The 20,926-nt window shown below is 41.3% G+C and overlaps 1 protein-coding gene and 1 long non-coding RNA gene across 4 annotated transcripts in view; one reads left to right on the forward strand and one right to left on the reverse strand.

Annotated features, from left to right (window-relative positions):
- LOC109907607 (uncharacterized) overlaps positions 1-4,236 on the reverse strand; it is a 34,652-nt gene extending 30,416 nt beyond the window's left edge. The window contains exon 1 of one of the 2 annotated variants that reach the window (XR_004203614.1): positions 3,912-4,236. This is a non-coding gene — a long non-coding RNA (uncharacterized LOC109907607). The remainder of the gene's footprint in view (positions 1-3,911) is intronic. The other variant, XR_004203615.1, reaches the window with a different exon arrangement.
- angpt1 (angiopoietin 1) overlaps positions 1-13,496 on the forward strand; it is a 59,184-nt gene extending 45,688 nt beyond the window's left edge. For both annotated transcript variants that reach the window (XM_020505674.2, XM_020505675.2), the window contains exons 8-9: positions 7,230-7,360; positions 11,010-13,496. In XM_020505674.2, the coding sequence (XP_020361263.1) occupies positions 7,230-7,360; positions 11,010-11,173 (295 nt within the window). In that variant the 3' untranslated portion in view covers positions 11,174-13,496. The remainder of the gene's footprint in view (positions 1-7,229; positions 7,361-11,009) is intronic.
- The last annotated feature ends 7,430 nt before the right edge of the window (positions 13,497-20,926 follow it).

The raw sequence follows: 20,926 nt of genomic DNA on the forward strand, positions 1-20,926 counted from the left end.
GTTGTCTGTGTCCAATAACGTTTGTATCATGTTTTGTGCTGCTACCATGTTGTGTTGCTACCATGAGGTTGTTACAGTGCCTTGCAAAGGTATTCATCCCCCTTCGCATGTTTCCTATTTTGTTGCATTACAACCTGTAATTTAAATTGATTTTGATTTGGATGTCATGTAATGGACATACACAAAATAGTTCAAATTGGTGAAGTGAAATGAAAACAATTACTTGTTTAAAAAAAAAATAATAATAAATAAACGGAAAAGTGGTGCGTGCATATGTATTCGCCCCCTTTGCTATGAAGCCCTTAAATAAGATCTGGTGCAACCAATTACCTTCAGAAGTCACATAATTACTTAAATAAAGTCCACCTCTGTGCAATCTAAGTGTCACATGATCTCAGTATATATATACCTGTTCTGAAAGGCCCCAAGAGTCTGCAACACCCTTAAGCAAGTGGCACCATGAAGACCAAGGAGCTCTCCAAACAGGTCAGGGACAAAGTTGTGGAGAAGTACAGATCATGTTTGGGTTATAAAAAAATATCCGAAACTTTGAACATCCCACGGAGCACCATTAAATACATCATTAAAAAAATTGAAAAAATATGGCACCACAACAAACCTGCCATGAGAGGGCCACCCACCAAAACTCATGAACCAGGCAAGGAGGGCATTAATCAGCGAGGCAACAAAGAGGCCAAAGATAACCCTTAAGGAGCTGCAAAGCTCCACAACAGAGATTGGAATATCTGTCCATAGGACCACTTTAAGCTGTACACTCCACAGAGCTGGGCTTTGCGGAAGAGTGGCCAGAAAAAAAGTAATTGTTAAAGAAAAAAATAAGCAAAACTGTTTGGTGTTTGCCAAAAGACATGTGGGAGACTCCCCAAACATATGGAAGAAGGTACTCTGGTCAGATGAGAGTAAAATTGAGCTTTTTGGCCATCAAGGCCAACACCTCTCATCACCCCAAGAATACCATCCCATGGTGGTGGCAACATCATGCTGTGGGGATGTTTTTCATCGGCAGAGACTGTGAAACTGGTCAGAATTGATTAAAATATGGATGGCGCTAAATACAGGGAAATCCTTGAGGGAAACCTTCTTCCAGAGATTTGAGACTGGGACAGAGGTTCACCTTCCAGCAGGACAATGACCCTAAGCATACTGCTAAAGCAACAGTCGAGTGGTTTAAGGCTAAACATTTAAATGTCTTGGAATGGCCTAGTCAGAGCCCAGACCTCAATCCAATTGAGAATCTGTGATATAACTTAAAGATTGCTGTATACCAGCAGAACCTATCCAACCCGAAGGAGCTGGAGCAGTTTTGTCTGGAAGAATGGGCAACAATCCCAGTGGCTACATGTGCCAAGCTTATTGAGGCATACCCCAAGAAACATGCAGCTGTAATTGCTGAGAAAGGTGGCTCTAAAAATTATTGTTTTTTGGGGGGGTGAATAGTTATGCAAGCTCAAGTTTTCAGTTTTTTTGTCTTATTTCTTGTTTGTTTCACAATAAAAAAATATTTTGCATCTTCAAAGTGGTAGGCATGTTGTGTAAATCAAATGATACAAACCCCCACATTAGTTCCAGGTTGTAAAGCAGCAAACCACTGTATGTTGTGTAGCTACCATGGTGTGTCATGAATTGCCGCCTTGCCATGTTGTTGTCTTAGGTCTCTCTTTATGTAGTGTTGTGTTGTCTCTCTTGTTGTGATGTGTGTGTTGTCCTATATTTTAGTTTTTCATTTTTAATTTTTAATCCCAGGCCCCCGTCCCCGCAGGAGACCTTTTGCCTTTTGGTAGGCCGTCATTGCAAATAAGAATTTGTTCTTAACTGACTTGCCTAGTTAAATAAAGGTTTAATAAATAAAGTCGACAATCTACTGGCAAATCCTTTTTAATCCTTGTCATATGAAGAGAAATAATGAAGAGAAATTATAGAGAAAACGAATTGGTGCTCATCGGCCATTGGACATAAACATTACACAACAAGTTGGAAATCACAAATTCAACAATAAGGGGTTTGGAATCAGTGACTAACTGCAAGCATTGCAAAGCAATCACTAGCCTGCTAGTCAGTGGAGTGGCTGTGTGGTCCCAAATATGGGATTAAGCTCTTTTCCAAGTTTAAAATGATAAACATTCAACATTGGCCATGCTGTCAATGAATCATGATTTGGGCCACGCTCAAAACAACTGTTAACTCAGAAATGAGAGAACTTGACTTCAGTGAGTTCAAGACAACTGGGAAGTTGGGAATAAACAAGCTCCGACTGGGAAAACACGTTTTGAACCGTCATCCAACTCGGAATTGTAAATCCGGCCTCTTTCTAGAGCTCCGACCTGAAGATCAATGACGTCGTCAGGATTTGACCTTATTTTTTTTTTCGAGTTCCCAGTTGTTTTGAAAGCACCATAAATCCAGAGAATGCCAGATTTTGATGACAAAATTTGCCCACGAAGGCCTGCCGCGCCACCTTCCTGTTCAAGTGAGCACAGCACAACAAGGTGAGTCCAAAAATGTCTTGTATGCTGCTGCATAAATTATGTAATATGCCAAGGAGGTATTATACTGTAGCTAAGAAAGTAATACTAAGTGTATGTTGTGTAATATTAAATATAATACTAAGTGTATGTTGTGTAATATGCTGTTAGTAGCCCATGTGTAGTAGCCCCCCCCCCACACACACACACACATCTGCAGTCTCGACCTCAGAATGCTTGGCTATGTGCCAACTGACATTTACTCCTGAGGTACTGACCTGTTGCACCCTCTACAACCACTGTGACCATTATTTGACCCTGCTGATCATCTATGAACGTTTGAACCTCTTGAGGAACAATCTGACCTTAATGGCCATGTACCCATATAATCCCCACCTGGCACAGCCAGAAGAGGACTGCCCACTCATCAGAGCCTGGTTCCTCTATAGGTATCTTCCTAGGTTCCTTTCTTTCTACAGAGTTGTCATAGCATCTGTGCTTCTACATCTGCATTGTTGGCTGTTTGGGGTTTTTGGCTGGGTTTCTGAATAAGCACTTTGTGACATCGGCCAATGTAAAAAGGGCTTTATAAATACATTGGATTGATTAATATAAATAAGGCCAAGCGCCCCCCCCAAAAAAAGATGTCTTCCCTAATCTTAAACAGCGCCGACCGTCACTGTGTTGTAAGTGGTGTTGTAAGTTTGCAGGCTTTGCGCTAATGATAGTGATGCCCTCATGCATTCCATCATGCATATTGGAGTGGGCTGTTAAAGACTGCAGTGGACTAGTCGACGCATACTGTGTAGTTCAGCCCAATAGAATCCTCTATTTGAAAATAGATGTCATTTCATTCGTTTGCCAAGGATATATTTTGGGAAAGCTTGACAATTGTTCAAGTGTCAAATGATCATGTATTATCATTAAACAATGATACTCGACTGATCCCAATTTTGGTCATTTCCCTCTTGTACTCTGCAATACTCCAGAGTCCTGTCCTTATTGAGATTGAAATCTACAACAAAGCAGTAATAATGATGCATAGTATTAATACTATTAGCATTTGTATAAATGTTTTATATATAAATCATCCGGCAAAGAAAGAGCACTAACAAACCAGCATCCCCTTTGGATATTAGCAGAATGACATGGCAGGACACCAACACTTCTTCCTTCAGGCTGTCATTGAGAAAGCTCAAAACAATCCCCCACAATCCAACATTGTGTTTATTAATGAGCCTTGGCCAATCTAATTTGCTTGAGTTATTCCAACAAGAGCCAATCAGATCGGCACAGTTGGCCTTCAAAGTCTGTAAGGGCCCGCATCGGTTGCGCAGATGTTTGACCCTGGAGATGAAATACAGCCCGTTACATGACACGCTAAACGTTTCTGCCGAGAAACAGAGACAGCAGAACAACTGTACTCACGCAGGGGGAAAAAACGTCTTTTCCTCTTGAAGACTGCTGCCTCGGATCACCCTACTTATCAGTTAAGCACATAATGGACTTGACATGACAGGATGCAGATGTCAATTGAGGTGGATTATCTGAGGTAAATTGTCTGGTAAATACACAACACACCCAGTAAATACAGGCAAAAACTATTTTAAGGTCGGACGAGTGTCATGCGGAGAATCCCTCTTTATGACGTGTCTTGGCGATGTTTCTCTGTGCGGTCGAAAGGCTGTGTAAATGTCTTCTAAATACACAGCTTGTGTCTGTTCTTTATCGGAGCAGTAGCAGGCTACATCCTGGACTGTGTGGGTCAGGAATTAACAGAAGTTAAACTGCCAGGAACTCAAGCTGTGTTTTGTGATATGAGAGGTGTGGGCCTTACATTAGAGTATCTGCAAGAACTTCTGTAGTCTTAAAAGGTCAGAGTCGTTCTTCAGCACATGTCACAGATGAAGACTCACTACCCCCACCCTTCCACTACCCACACACCCACCCACACACACACACACACACACAGCTGTGTTTTCGTGAAATTTCAGGACTTTTTGGAGTGTACATTTTTTAAATCATATTTTCCCTAACCCCAAAAACCCTAAACCTAACCCTAAACCTTAACCCCAAAACCCTAACCCTAAACCTTAACCCCAAAACCCTAACCCTTAAGCTTAAAATACATTTGAACAAATTCAGGACCTGAAAAAAAACGTTTAAAAAGTTATTGTTTTCCCATCACTTTTCAGGACATGAAGGTGAAATGTTACGATATTGGGGTCCAGATAATGTAGGAAAACAAGTGCATACGCACACACACACACACACACACACACACACACACACACACACACACACACACACACACACACACACACACACACACACACACACACACACACAACTCCCTACAGTATTTCATCACCCCACTACCATGTCTAATTTCAGCATGTTCTATTCATCCAACCCACCTTTGATTCAGATAAAACCATTATGATTAGAGCTATGACTCTCCACTACATAATACAGTATTGGTTTAGTGGCTTAGTTGAATTCCCAACAGTGATATAGTCACTTCTTTCCTCTTTCGCTCCGTACAAATCATCCATTTACACAGCTGTCTAAATACAGGAGTCATGTTCATGTTAAAAGACTTGCTCCAAGGATACACACCACTGACCAGTGTCTCCACTTCATGAATCTAACCTGAAACCACACAGCTACAAGCAGATGTGTCAGTCAATTACAGTTTGAGGGACATCAGAATGTAATATCTTTGCATTAATTAATTGTACACATTTTGTAGGCTACACTTCACCCCCCTCACATTCAATGGGCAATGGGAAATTCATTCCAGGTGGCTACCTCATGAAGCTGGTTGAGAGAATGCCAAGGGTTTGCAACGCTGTCCTCAATGCAAATATAAAATCAAATATAAAATATATTTTGATTTGTTTAACACTTTTTTGGTTACTACATGATTCCATATGTGTTATTTCATAGTTTTGATGTCTTCACTATTATTCTACAATGTAGAAAATAGTCCAAATAAAGAAAAAACAGTAAATGAGTAGGTGTGTCCAAACTTTTGACTGGTACTTTATATAAATATCTATTTTTAAAAGCCTTTCCAACCTTTCTCATAGGAAAAAACACAACTTGACTAAGACTTGTTACCCGCCTACTCCCCTGTCCATTCTGATTGACGGCAATGTGTTTCAGGAAATGATTTTGCTTAACAGAACATGTTTCAGAGCGCAGAGCAGACACATTGGCATGGTCCTCTGACCGAGTTTCTTGGCTCTGAGAGTCCATCTTTGGTGAGAGAAAACCCTTTGGCGTGTGATAATGTGGGTTAGAGAAAGGCAGGCCACAGAATGAGCTCCTAATGATGCAGGTCACAGCAGGAAAGAGAGGATTGACACTACAGCATTTCTGCTCTCTTACCAAGAGTGATTTCACAATTCACAATGACACACACTCAAGTGTGTTTAGGCACACCTACTCATTTTTAAAACTATTTTCTACATTGTAGAATAATAGTGAAGACATCAAAACTATGAAATACCACATACGGAATCATGTAGTAAACAAAAAAGTGTTAAACAAATCCAAATATATGTTATATTTGAGGTTCTTCAAAGTACCCACCCTTTGACTCTCTTAGACCCTATTCAATTCCCAGTTGGGGAGAATTGTTAGGGGTTGAGTGGTGAGAAAGATAGTGATGATTGGATCTGAGAAAGGTAGTCATGGAGTGGGCGGATCGATGAGGAAGACACCAAGGCGTATGGTTTGGAGTCATTGACTCTTTTTGATCATGGAATAATTATTCAACCAGCTTCCAACATTAGTTGACTTCAAGCATCCTAATGACATTGAGATGTGAGATTACACTTGCCAAATCACCTCGTCAATAGACAATGTCTTGTGACCTTGCAATACCAGTCACTCAACCTAAAAATAGAAATCCACAAAACACACTATTCTAGCGACACGGCGTGAGAAAACAGCATTACGTTACCCCTCCACCCAACCAACCTTCCAGAGACATCCATCTCAACCCACCCCAGCCACGGTGCCCCTAGACAGGGGTTCCATGATACTGGTCCACCCTGCCCTTCCTGTATGTGCCCACTGGTTCACTATGTCTTTCACCACAGCAGTACAGCTTGGGCCTTGGTTGATTTACAGGTACCACATGTGTAGGTTAGACTGAGCAGCCCTGCAGGCAGCAGGCTTGCAATACTGTAACATACAACGTCTTTGGGTTAATATGCTTTATCTCCACCAAAAGGCCTGCCATAGTAAGCGCAGCAGGCCTCTGATCATTCCGACAGAGAAGAGTGTATCACACCGTACTGTATGACCACAGGAGGGAAGACAGTGGGCATAGTGCATTGCATACACACAAGGAGGGACACTGTGTATCTGAGGACTAGGACCAGTGGGAGGGGAGTTATGTAGCCTACATGACGGTGCCACATTGGGCTGTACCTGGGTCAGCCCTTAACGACCTGGTGGTGGGTCTCTCTGCTCCTGTTATACTGTAAATCGCTGCTCTGAGGCTTGCAGGTGCTTCCCAGACAACTTTGTCTACACTTCTCTCTCTTTATTTCATTCATGTTGACCCAGGTGGAGAGACTGTTTGCAGAACAGATTTGCACAGGCAATCACTGCTGAAAATGTAACTTTCCCGGGAGGTCTCTTACAGTGTGTTATGTCTTCTTCTCTCCCTCTATAATCGCCCTCTTCTATTTTGTCCCCTTTTTCTTGTCGTCCTCTACCACCTCCTCTCAGACTGTTCCTGAAGAGTCACAGTGGGACAGCAGGCAGGCAGAGCAGTCTGGTGATCCACGGGGCAGACTTCAGCACCAAAGACATGGACAACGACAACTGCATCTGCAAGTGTGCCCTCATGCTCACAGGGGGTAAGTACCAGGGTGTCCCCATAATGCACCAAACTGCATTGTTGAAATATATAGTTTACCAAGCTACCAATGACTTCACAATGGATGAAGTTAAAGCAAAGGTTAAGCTAAACCGTAAAGTTACATTGAAAACTACAAAATACTTTGTGATATATTATCATATCTATATCTGAATGTCAGACCTCAAATTGCAAGACCATATCACTCGGGGGTCGTATGTTAACAGAATGTGTAATTTAGCCTATTAAACACAACAACTATGTTTGAAGTGAGAATTAGGCAGGTCTGATGCTGAAATAAAAAAACATTCTTGCCTACTTTACCCATATTTTATTTTATTTTTGGCAAAATGATAAGTGTGTATAGTTCCAGTAGTTAGCTACACTGCTACATGGCAAAACATTTTTAATTAACTACTGAAAACACTACCAAGATTTGAATTGAGTTCAACTACCACCAAGCTACTGCATGTAGTTAAATGTAGTTAAATTACTAGTTGAACTATACTGAACAAAGATCTAAATGCAACATGCAACTATTTGAACTATTTTACTGAAATAGAGTTCATATAAGGAAATTAATTAATCTATGTATTTCACATGACAGGGCAGGTGCGCAGCCATGGGTGGGCCTAGGAGGACATAGGCCCATCTACTTGGGAGCCAGGCCCACCCACTGGGGAGCCAGGCCCAGCCAATCAGAATTCGTTTTTCTCCACAAAAGGGCTTTAAAACAGACAGAAATACTCCTCAGTTTCATCAGCTGTCCAGGTGGCTGGTCTCAGTTAATCCCACAGGTGAAGAGGCCAGATGTGGAGGTCCTGGGCTGATGTGGTTACACATGGTCTGCGGTTGTGAGGCCAGTTGGATGTACTGCCAAATTCTCTTAAACGATGTTGGAGGCAGCTTATGGTAGAGAAATAAACACTCTATTCTCTGGTAACAGCTCTGGTGGACATTCCTGCAGTCAGCATGCCAGTTGTGCACTCCCTCAAAACTTGAGACATCTGTGGCATTGTGTTGTGTGACAAAACTGTACATTTGAAGAGTGTATTACACCATGTGTAATGATCATGGTGTTTAATCAACTTCTTGATATGCCACACCTGTCAGGTGTTTGGATTATCTTGGCAAAAGGAGAATTGCTCACTAAAAGGGAAGTAAACACATTTGCGCACAACACTTGAGAGAAACAAGCTCTAGGATCTTTTATTTCAGCTCATGAAACATGGGACACTTTACATGTTGTGTTTGTATTTTTGTTCAGTATACATAAAGTTCCCTACTCCCCAACACTGCCACACTGTGACATGGTACAAAGAGAACCCATTAATGTACTATTTAGTGATGTGGTAGGGGAGAAGAGTCCCCACAAAGAGAAGAGTCCCCACAAACCACTACATCATGGCGGAAAGGAAGATTTATCTTTGTAATGCATCCTGGTCAATTGTCGAGAGAACTTGGTTCCACTACAAGACTAGCTTGACTCCTCCTAGCTCAAACCTTGAGACTGGGTTGTGTCATTTTAACACGGACCTGTGCATGTGGCATTGTACCACAGTACAGAGTAATGAGGCGTGTGTGGAGCTTACTGCATCTCCTAACTTCTGCACTCCCACTACATCACATTTGGGGTTTCAAATTAGCACCATAAATGTCCATGGGCCGGGTACCAAGTGTCAGGGAGATTCAACATGACTCTAATTCTCTGGCTGTGTAAGTGGAGCAAGGTGACCCTACTCACTGTATGACAGTTCCCCAGTGGAGGACTGGGCTTGTAAACCGTTTATGGTCAATGGCAAGAGAAGACAATATCGGGGATCGGGGAATTCTGTCCAACCAAATCTAAGGACTGCGTATTTCCCCTAATTCAACAAGCCAGTCTCACAATCCAGCAGTGTGTTTAGCCAGAGAGGGAGAGCAGGAGTGACACTTCCTGCAACAGAGTTAGGAAGGGTGCCTGTATCATAGTAGTGACTTAGTGTAATTAATAACTGCACCACGCTCAAAGGGATATTTCATGTATTTTAATATATATATATATATATATATATATATATTATAGGTGCCCTTTGCGAACCATTGGAAAACTTCCCTGGTCTGTGGTTTAATCTGTGCTTGAAATTCACTGCAATTACAAATGACCTTAGAGATAATTGTGTGTGGGGTACAGAGATGGGGTAGTCATTTAGAAATCACGTTTAACACCATTATTGTACACAGAGTTAGTCCATGCCACTTATTATGTGACATTGTTAAGCACATTTCTACTCCTGACAAAAAGAGTTGAATAGTTATCGACTCGAAGACATTTCAGCTCCGATTTTTTAAATGAATTTACAAATAATTCCACTTTGACACATGGGGTATTGTGTATAAATCAGTGGCACAAAATTGAAAGTTGATCCAAAAGTAATGTTTTTAAATTCATCTAAAACAACAAAATGTGGGAAAAGTCAGGAGGTGTGAATACTTTCTGAAGGCCGCTGTACACACAAGCTCAGTCATACTGAACAGACCTAACCCAGTCCTACTCTATGTTCACTAGTGTACTGAGGTGACAATGACAAAAGACTATCCGGTCTGGAAACAGATCACCAAGTGTTTCTAGCAGGGTCAACTGTTTTTACAAGAGAGTAAAAGCCCAGCACTGGAAAACACAGAGGATACTGATCAAATCCTAAATAAATCCTCATGGATTTAGTCACAAAGAACCAATGGGAAAATCTTTGCCACGCTGACCCCATGCCAAGACAAGAACAACAGTACGAACTGTGGGACTCAGTGTTAGATCTTCTGTGAAATGTCACAGCTCACACTGGCACACTGGTATTTAGACCTGAGAGGAAAGGCTGTGCCCCACCATATATCACCCATCGATTGACACATGCCACACCATTCACACTGTGCCAACCTGAAAATATAAATATTTGTCTTGCTCATTTTCATGTGTTCTTTGGTGCTAGGAGTAAAGCAATACATTACCTTTGAGGGAGAAATTAGCAAGAGGATAAAAAAGTGCATACAACAGCATTATATGCAGGGAATTTATGTCTTCTGAATGCCAATCCCAACAGAGCTTATTTGAGCCCATGCACATCTACTCTTTCTCTAAATACCACTGAGAGTTAACAGGTCCTTAAAACTAACCTCTCAAAGCAATTCATGATGACAGAAGTGAGTACTACAGGGCGATAGTCATTTAGTTCAGTTACCTTTCCTTTCTGGGGTACAGGAACAATGGTGGACATCTTGAAGCAAGTGGGGACAGCAGACTGGGATAGGGAGAGATTGAATATGTTTCTAAACACTCCAGCCAGCTGGTCTGCGCATGCTCTGAGGACAACGGTGGATGCCGTCAGTCTTGCGAGAGTTAACATGCTTAAATACCTTTGCAATTATGTCTAAACAACTGCTCCATTGCTGCTGTTGGGAGTTCACTATGGCATTCTGTCAAGGTTCAACATTGCAGAACCAGAATAGAGAAACTCTAAGTTTACAGTGTAGGACCTTCTGGTGTGAAGTTTCTGCTTTCTTTAGGCAATGGCGTTTCATACACACTAAGGTCTGTCTTTGGTTGTTATCAACTTTTTGTCATAGGGGCTTATAAAATGATCTAATTCTCTCCATCTGTTCTTTGCTCTGCCCAGGTTGGTGGTTCGACGCCTGCGGCCCGTCCAACCTCAACGGAATGTACTTCACCAAAGGGCAACACGTCGGGAAGCTAAATGGCATCAAGTGGCACTACTTTAAGGGTCCCAGCTACTCGCTACGAGCAACAACCATGATGATTCGTCCGCTGGACTTCTCATAGACACCGAGTGCGTCCAGAATGGCACCCTATTCCCCATATTGTGCAATACTTTAAATGAGTGCACTACATAGGGAATAGAATGCCATTTCAGACGCGACGTTAGAGTTTCTCCCCTACACTCTCTGTGAGGCCAATGGGACAACTATATTAGGAGGAATGCTTCCTGCTTCACCCTGTTACTATCGTCTCACCAGAACGACTTTGGAGTTTGTTAAGGATGGGAACTCTACACCACCTGGCTGTTGCTTGGTTAATGTTACTTCAGAGTCAGCCTGGAAGTGTGGTCGGAGGGAAGAGGGCTTGTGGAACGAGGGAGGGGTCTCGTCTTATCATAGAGCTACACTGTGAGTGATGAACTCCTTGCGAAGTCGGAGGTCAAACTGCTTCGCTCTTTTTTAAATGTTTGACGCATGAACTCAAGTAGAGTTCAGCTCTCACCCCAGGCCTGTGGACTCTCACCCCAGGCCTGTGGACTCTCACCCCAGGCTTGTGGACTCTCACCCCAGGCCTGTGGACTATTGGGGTAAACTTCTCTCCTTTTTGGGAACTGACTGCAACATTGCAACTTCGTCTGCATATGAAGACTATATGACAGACCACACGACTACCCATAGACTACATGACAGGCTGCCTTCAGACTACACGACTCCCTATACGCATCTGGAATGTTCTGGAATGTTCTCACAACCATATGGGGAGAACAAGGCATTTTTATAGAGGTGTTGCACCAAGACATTGGGACATTGAACAATGTTTTATATTTCATGCTTTTTATTCCTATATAGCCTAATACATTTGGCATGACATTATGTTGTTTTTACATAAGTCACTCTGGATCGTTTCTGGAGAGGAAAAGTCACACGGTCACCATCAGTATAAAATGTTGGTCTTATATGTACTGCAGACTCCAAAGGCAGTTCTGAGAACAAGCCTGGGTCAGTCAATGGTTTTGCTGCCACTTATATAGTTGTTGTCCTGCCAGAGTGCGCTGATTATTTTCAAAGTTCAAAATGCCACGTTATTATTGGATTTGGCAACTGACAGAGATTTATCTGCAGTTGGTATTGGCTGACAACCAATGGCTGCCAAGGCTAAAAATGTGGTGATCTTCTTTCCTCATTTAAATATAAAAAATAATATACTGTAACGAATACAGATATATATATAATATTAAAGCATTGCCATACCGTAACTAGTAAAACTGTGCATAAGAAGGACACCATTATTTGTGACACCAAACCAATTGAAGGTAGTGCACATTATGCACTATTTATCTCTAGATGTTGTATGAATATGGTAAGTTTTCCATCTCAAGTATTGCTATACATCTACCCCCCGAAAGCGTTAAAGAAATGGATGGTGTTATTATACATTTTCTGAGAGTTTTGGAACCCTTTGAACATCAGATGGTGATTTGTCATTTGAAAACACTGTACAATATATAGTATTTGGGTACAGCAAAGATGATGATTTGAACTTCCGAACCACATAAAAAAAAAAAACTACCTAGCCATTGTGTGCGCTTGGATCATAGCTTCATAAATGTTCCTTTCAAATGGTACTCCTCAGTTTGCTTTGCTTTTGCAATGGTGTTTTACAAAAAAGGGGGAAGAGGTTATGTTATGAATAATCACCTTTTTTATGACCGGAGGTGGCTACAGGGTCTTGACAGAAATGTGGTCTGTCCATATTTTGAAACTCTAACCACTGACCAAAAGATAAGTCCCATTTTATTGGAAACACCCCACAACGTCCCTCGAATGTGTCTTTGCTTAGACATACAACCGCACTGAACCCCAGATCCAGACAGGTTTTTCTCTTTCATCATTGCAGCTTAGAAACTGTTGTTATGGCTGAGGCATAAAATGGAGGATTCCTTTAAGTGTACTGTGTGTACTTGTATTGCATTACTACCAGCATGAAACAACAAGAACCAATGCACGGTTTAATATACAATGTTACTGAAGGTGGGCTACATGTTGAGGAAAGACACATGGAACTTGTAAAACTATGAAATGACATGTTTATTAACATACTAAAAGTGTATAATTTAAGTGTATATGTAAAATAACTTTCCTGAGGAAAGCCACTCCATTTTGTTTTTATTCCTCCAGAACCACAGTGGTGTTCTGAAGTTGAGCTTAAACCATAGAAGTAATATTAACAAGAGTTGAGAAACGTGCCTTAAATGACTCTGCTTTTACCTCGTTAAACTGTAGATTTGATATTTTTAATTCAACTACATTTTTTTTTTTGTAACAAGTGGTCGAAATGTCAAGTTGTTAAACTAAATAAAAAGCATGTGATGCACTAATGTTTTCAATCTGGGTATACATTGGGCGTTATTTTTTTGTGTAAGATGTGCAGATTTTTGAAACAGACCGATTTTGGGGTCACATTACAATGTATTCACTCACAAGTCTCTCTCACCACAACATCCTTTGACACATACACACTCAGGTCCCAAATGGGCACACCCTGGTTGAATCAACGTTGTTTCAACATAATTTGTCAGCGTATTGTGACATGGAATTCTATCTCAATATACCTCTTTATTTAGGTTGATAGCATTACGTTGAAACAATGACATTGATTCAAGTATACCAATTTTATAATCAACATTGAAACATGGTCAAATAAAATATGTCTAATTAAACATGAAATTCAACACAATTTAAAATATTGATGTTTTTACGTGGAATTTTCCACACAAATTCAATGTATACATAATTCTTATGATTATGTGGAAATTCGATTGATGTAACAACCTGTTAGTCAGGTTAAGTCAATGTATTTAAATTAAAGTTTTGCCCTAATTTCAATGTTCACAACGCTGGTTGAAATGAGATGAAAACATGACAACTTTTTTTTTTTTTTATCCAATGTATTTTCCATGTTAATTCCACGTCACAATACACTGACAAGTTACTTTGAAACAACGTTGATTCAACCAGTGTGTGCCCAGTGGGGTTCTACATTTCTACCAAACAGAGGCAATTCGCCACTCTCTCTTATGATAATACCTTGTCTTTCACACCAAGTCAAATAGAGGAGAAACACAGAGGAATGACACACGAGCGAGTCCTCCTATTAGGCAAATGGTGCTGAGATTTTGAGGACCCGTGTGTGTGCGCACGGGTCAGCTGCCTTTGTCTCCACCTCAACCCGGCCCCTTAATACACTGCTGCTCTCTGCCGTGACAGATTGCAGAGGTGTCAAATGATGCTGCCGAGACCGTTGGTGTGTCTTCATAGTTGACATTTCTGGGGCCTAATCAGAGGTTGAACAAATTACATCTGCCTGCAAACAGCTGCTTATCCCTTAGCTCCTGGGCTGACCTGACACCCTTACTGGAATCTATACAGGGGCTAGGGTGGGGGTGAGGAAGGGTCCAGACACACAATGAACAGGAGCAATGAGGTCGGCTCCCTCCACTATAGAAGTGCAGGATACAGGATGGACGATGAAGGATGGGGAATCATTCCACTGTGCAGGAGGCATGGACGTTTTCTTCAAAAAGAGGATTTTGATGTCTTCAGAAGTAGACAGAAGTAGAAAGAATTCCAACTAGGGGCTCACATATTCAGGATGTTAGGTGAAGTGTAGTCTGACCCTTGGCCCCCCTCTTAACGCTCCCCACCTCCTGGCTCCACAGGCTGTTAGCTGTGCTGAAGACGGATCATTTCCTGTTTTCTAAGGGCGGCCGAGGGAGTTTGGCGCCGATGGGGAGGTTGCTGTGCCTGGGCTGCAGACAGTGCTGGGCCCAGACCAGATTAGATAAGAGGAAAGACAGTACCTGCAGTGTGAACACAGAGAGGCATCTCAACCCCCTGAGACCACCTACTCACATGAAGAATATGAAAAATTAAGGGAAAACGGAAATTGAGACATCTGTATGAAAACCAGGGGTGAAAGTAAGGTCTGGTATGGCGTCCCAACAAAATAAATAGTGTGGGTATGAGCCTATCCCAATAATTAAAACGAAATGTCAAGAAAACTGTAGGCTATAACCGCATGTCAGACGAATGAAAAAATGTGCAAATGGACTTGAAAACGGATTGTATAGCCTACGCTCCACAATGTGATGTGGTTAGATGAGAAAACTGACATTTTGCCAAGGCAGAGATGAGTGGCCGACACCGAGACACACGTGGACAGCAGTGGACGCATAAATTCTGGCCTAATGACGATCGCCAAATGTCATTACCCTGTTCTGTGTAAAAGAATGTCTCTTTCCCATTGACCACTGTTTGGAGGCTGGAAATCATTTGCGAGTGGATGAACGTGCGCGAAGGAGCCCTTTGAAGTGACTGTTTGACAATCAGATAAAAACATCATGACTGTTTGTGTTTACGCCACAAAAAGATAATACATTTTTTAAGTTAAAGGACAAATCTTTAGGACTAGAGCCCACAGAAATCCCATTGAATTAATAGAGGTTCTATATGGAATTCTAATGATTAGGCCCATAAGAAAATACAGGAGGTCCAATACCGGGAATAAATGAAATCTACTTTCGCCCCTGATGAAAACAAAATGTGTCCGTTGGCCCCCTCATGAACTTTTTAGAAGTCAAAATTCCTGCTAACTTCCGACTTAGATTTCAAACATTATTAGAATGGATTTTGATTTTTTTTTTTATAGCTACAGACGTTTGGAGGACTTTGCTGTAGTAAGTGACAAAACAAATGGAGCTGCTTGCTGTTACACGCTTATGAATAGCCTATATGATGTGTTCGCTAGTTTCTTTATACGGTTTTACCTGGAGAATAACCTTTTTGGTTCAAGGTGAAAACCCTTTTTGGTTTCAGGTACTTGAAGGGTTCCAAATAGGGACTAGCCAGTTGGATACAACAGTTGCGTGCCTTCGTGTTTGAAAGGTGTGAATTAAAATGCTGTATTTACTTTCTTGGAGGAAATCTATACTGAACAAAACAATAAACGCAACACTTAACATTTTTTTTTTTTTTGCTGAGTTACAGTTCATATAAGGAAATCAGTCAATTGAAATAGATGTATTAGGTCCTAATCTATGGATTTCGAATGGCTTGGCCGGGGCTCAGACATGGGCAGGCCTTGAAGGGCATAGGCCCACCTGCTGAGGAGCCAGGCTCAGCCAATCAGAGTGAGTTTTTCCCCACAAAAGGGGGGGAAGAAGATGGATGTGGAGGTCCTGGGCTGGCATGGTTGTGTGGCCGGTTGGATATACTGCCAAATTCTTTAAAATGGCATTGGAGGTGGCTTTTGGTAGAGAAATGAACATTGACTTCTCAAAGCCATCAAATCTTGAGACATCTGTGGCATTGTGTTGTGTGACAAAACTGCGCATTTTAGAGAGGCATTTTATTGTCCCCAGCACAAGGTGCACCTGTGTAATGAAATGTCTGTCAGGTAGATGTATAATCTTGACACAATAAAATGCTCACTAACAGGGATGTAAACAAATTTGTGCACCAGATTTGAGAGAAATAAGCCTTTTGTGCATATGGAACATTTCTGCAATCTTTTATTTCAGCTCATGAAACATGGGACCAACACTTTACATGTTGCGTTTAAATTTTTTGTTCAGTGTAATTTTGCTTTAAACAATGAATGGGGGCCTCGTCTATCCATGCTTACGCGCAGAGGCAGTTGCATCGCTGCAGCGTTATCTGATTTACCGAAGGAGGCTAATTTAGTTACATCAATAGATTACATTTACTTAACCAATGGCAGCTGTTTACCACAGATGGAAATGGTCATCTGTCAAATATTAGTCCACCTTATTTGTAGACAATGAAAAGCAGCTTGTTCAGCGCTGTGTGCGTCCAACGTCTGTCCAGAAATTCAGATTCAATAACAACTACTGCATAACAATGTCTAGGACCCTCCCCTGGGGTCTTTAAATAAGGGAAACTTTTAACAAATAGCATTACTAGATTTGTTTGAGATTGTGGCATCTGTCTGTAAGGCATTCCAATGCTTGGAGTCTGTGCAACAAGATGCGCATGATGCTGATCCTACACTCTAACTCCTGAATGACTGACTTGATGTCTGTAGCTGCACTGAGGTACAGTAACATATTACAATACAAGACACAACAGAGTCAATGAAGAAGCTTCTGATCGTCCTCGAGCACAGATACAGTGTAAGATGGTTGGATGCAAACTATACAGCCGATATAGTTTAACCGACTATCAAAACCTATTTAATCCTCTTCGTCCCTATGTGGGACACAAGGCTTAGACAAGAGAGCGCCACTGCTTCCGATCTTCACTCTTTTTGAGGACAGCTTTCCATGGCAAGCCACAGTCCTTCATCTCCTTCTCCGAGGTTCTTCGACGGAACTATCAAAACAGATATCCCAGAATGAATCAGTTGCAGGTTTGACAAGGGTTAACCGAGCACTTGAAACAAAGTCTGTCTCATAAAATTCATAACATGCAAGTCTACTGAAAACCGTTACATCAAGTATTGACATCAACACACACAAATTCCAAGTCATTCCCTTGTTCATTGCAGCAGACTCTGAAATCCAAAACCTTCTCAGTGGTCTCTGTAGAATTGTAAAGATTAGGTGTTAGGTCATGCATTTTTGGTTAATGGCTCTTAGAAAATGAAAGAATCATTGTTTTCCTCGAAATGTGCAAAGACATTTTTCTTTTTTCATTTGATCAGAAACACGAACCATATCAAGTTGATGTACTTCAGAGATTTGTTACACTTGTGCTGGACCTGTACCATGTGTAAGATAAATCTGCACCTCTCATGAAATAAACAATGTCCTTTAAAAAAAATCCAAGATCCTATTGCGACTCCAATGTCTGCCTGTAAACTGCTCTGATAACATCAAAAGGTCACCACCGATCCTCAATCTAACATTCTTGAATTTTGCTAATAAAGTGGTCGCTATTGGCACACCCTATTGGTTTTTAGAGTAATAGATATTCCTGTCTGGCTATGGGGAGAAAACCCACAAGAATGTTGTGCTAGAGCAACGTTGGGTTGCGTCGGCTTTGAGTAAAAACTCCTGTTTGGTTTAAGCAAAATAAATAGAAAGGAACAAGAGTATAAACACGAGGTGAGGTTACGGAAGCCCCTCTCCGTCTTGAAGAACTCAATAGGTGTTCATCATGACAGATGGTTTGTGGTAGTGGAAACGACAGTTGGTTTAGAATGGCGCTAGAGCGAGGTGAGGCAAGGCGAGGGCTGCTCTTTCCAATGTTAGAGAAGGCTAAATCAGACCCTGGGTAGCCCCTCTATACTGACCCCGAGTCATATTTTAGGGCTCCGCTGGGTTTTATTTGGGAATGGCTTTTCTTTATTTGCTTAATTACATGATAATATTTCAACTTTGTTTTTTGTTTTAAATGTCCAAGACATTATTTACATTGCAACGCATAAATGAACTGGTTTGAAACCTGAAGACAAAGCAACACCTCACAATGCCTCTCCCCTATTTGACCTAGGTCGTTTGTGTGTGTGTATTGATATGTAGGCTACGTGTGCCTTTTAAAACATTTTTTGGGTGTAGTTCTGTCTTTGAGCTGTTCTTGTCTATTAATGATTATGTCACGTTCCATGTTTTGTGTGGACCCCAGGAAGAGTAGCTGCTGCTTTTGCAACAGCTAATGGGGATCCTAATAAAATACCAAACACCAAACTGGTATGGGGGTGGGTGTTATGACTGTTTTTTGGGGGGGTTTTCACTGAATGTGATGTGTGAAACGTGAAAAAATGAAAATGTAAGTGTTGCTAGGTGAAACTTTCAAGTGACTCTGTACATTTCAAAATCTATTACACATCGATGTAGATATAAAACTATTGGATTGTGTTTTGAATCATATGGCTCTCTCCAACTCAATAAAAAATAATATATGTGCTGCACGTGTGGACATGAAGGATGAAAAGCAAGCGGCTGATTACGAAATGCTCTGGACCTGACAGAGACCCTGGCGTGGCCGCAGATAACGAGGTGTGATGGTTGACAAAGAATCACATGCCCAGAGCAACACCTCTTTACAAGACCCCATATTACAAAGGAGAAGCCCCTCATCCAAAGACAACCTCATGCCCCAATTAAAAACGGATTAGGCTGTCGAGCACAGAACACTACCACGGGAATAAACTCACAGAGGACAACCAACAAGACCCGGGACTGACACACTAAAGGAGCGAGGCTGCCAAAGCCTTACAACCACATGCAAACCATTCCTTTCCCACCTCCGGACAAACAAATGACTGAAACAGAGCCTTTTTCAGTTGACCATTACTTTCCAATTATATCTATCCTTAGAACTTGGGGGACGACAACTGCTTGAGTGTATCCGTAGTGATGAGAACCAGTACAGCAAGGCTTAATTACTTAATCCTCTTCGTACCTTGAGGCACATAAGGCTTAATAAAGTAGCAGACAGGGGCCCAGGGCCCTTTATCAGGTGTCATACAGTACCCATACACTGGTGTCCTGTGTGAATCTAAGCTCTCTCTCTCTAAATCTAACTGATCAACTATGAAAAGTCAACTGACATTTAGTCCTGGGGTGCTGACCTGTTGCACCCTCTACAACCACTGTGATTATTATTATCTGACCCTGCTGCTCATCTATGAACGTTTGAACATCTTGGCCATGTTCTAATCTCCACCCGGCACAGCCAGAAGAGGACTGGCCACCCCTCAGACCTGGTTCCTCTCTAGGTTTCTTCCTAGGTTCCTGCCTTTCTAGGGATTAATAAATACAAAAGGGCTTAATAAATACATTTTATTGATTGAAGTATTACATTGGAAAAGTTCAAGTTCACTTGAGCAAATTATACATAGAAAAAATATTTTTCAGCATATAAATCAAACAATGATTTCTGATTATATTGGCCATATTTTAAATCAGTTATCTAGAGATTTGTAGTTTTCATAAAAGCCCACATTTTCTCATAGATTTTTATTTAAAAAAATCTCAGATGTGACATTAGGATAGAACAAAAATTGCACAATCCACAATTCACCCAGTAAATGACAGTCTACTGTGTACAGTAAAGAGGATAAAGACAATAGTAGTGTAGTAGGTGTAAATTGAGTTGAGAAATTGAGAAAAGCATCCCTACTTTATTGTGAGTGTCACCAAAATTAAAGACACCATGTCAGAGATTGTATAGAAAGCAATAGGAAATGTTACGGTATAGAAAATTCCACCATTATCTCTGCTTTGTGGCTCTGGCTGGTTGCTTTTGGCAGAGATGCAATGCTTTGCAAATGGTGGATTGCAAGTGCAAGGGTCTCTCGATGTACAATTTACTCTTCAGAACATAAAGTAAAGTATTAAAGTATTTTGAGGTCAAAACCAATGCTGATTGATCAAAACCAAGGCTTAAAAGGGATAGTTCACCCAAATTACAAACTGACATATTGGTGTTCTTACCCTGTACGCAGTCTATGGAAAATGGATGACAGCAATCCATGCTTTGGTTTTGTTTTCCTAGGCATTTGTGGCACAAATCCCATTCAAGTCATGGTACCTATATTAGCATTTTACGCGTATCATGTCCAAATCATCTGTGACTTTATTGAGTTTCACAATACATTTTAGATACTTTAGGACACGGTTTCCCAAACTTGGGATCATGAAACCATGTGGGGTTGCCTGATTTGAAAATGGGGTCACGAGAGATTGGTACGTAGAGCCAGGGTTCGGTCAGTAACATGTCCCATCGATATGGATAGGGGGGTGCTCCCTCTGCTGTTTCCTGAAGTCCACAATCATCTTCTTTGTTTTGAGTG

This window comes from Oncorhynchus kisutch, linkage group LG17 (genome assembly GCF_002021735.2).
Source record: "Oncorhynchus kisutch isolate 150728-3 linkage group LG17, Okis_V2, whole genome shotgun sequence".
Taxonomy (NCBI): Eukaryota; Metazoa; Chordata; class Actinopteri; order Salmoniformes; family Salmonidae; genus Oncorhynchus; species Oncorhynchus kisutch.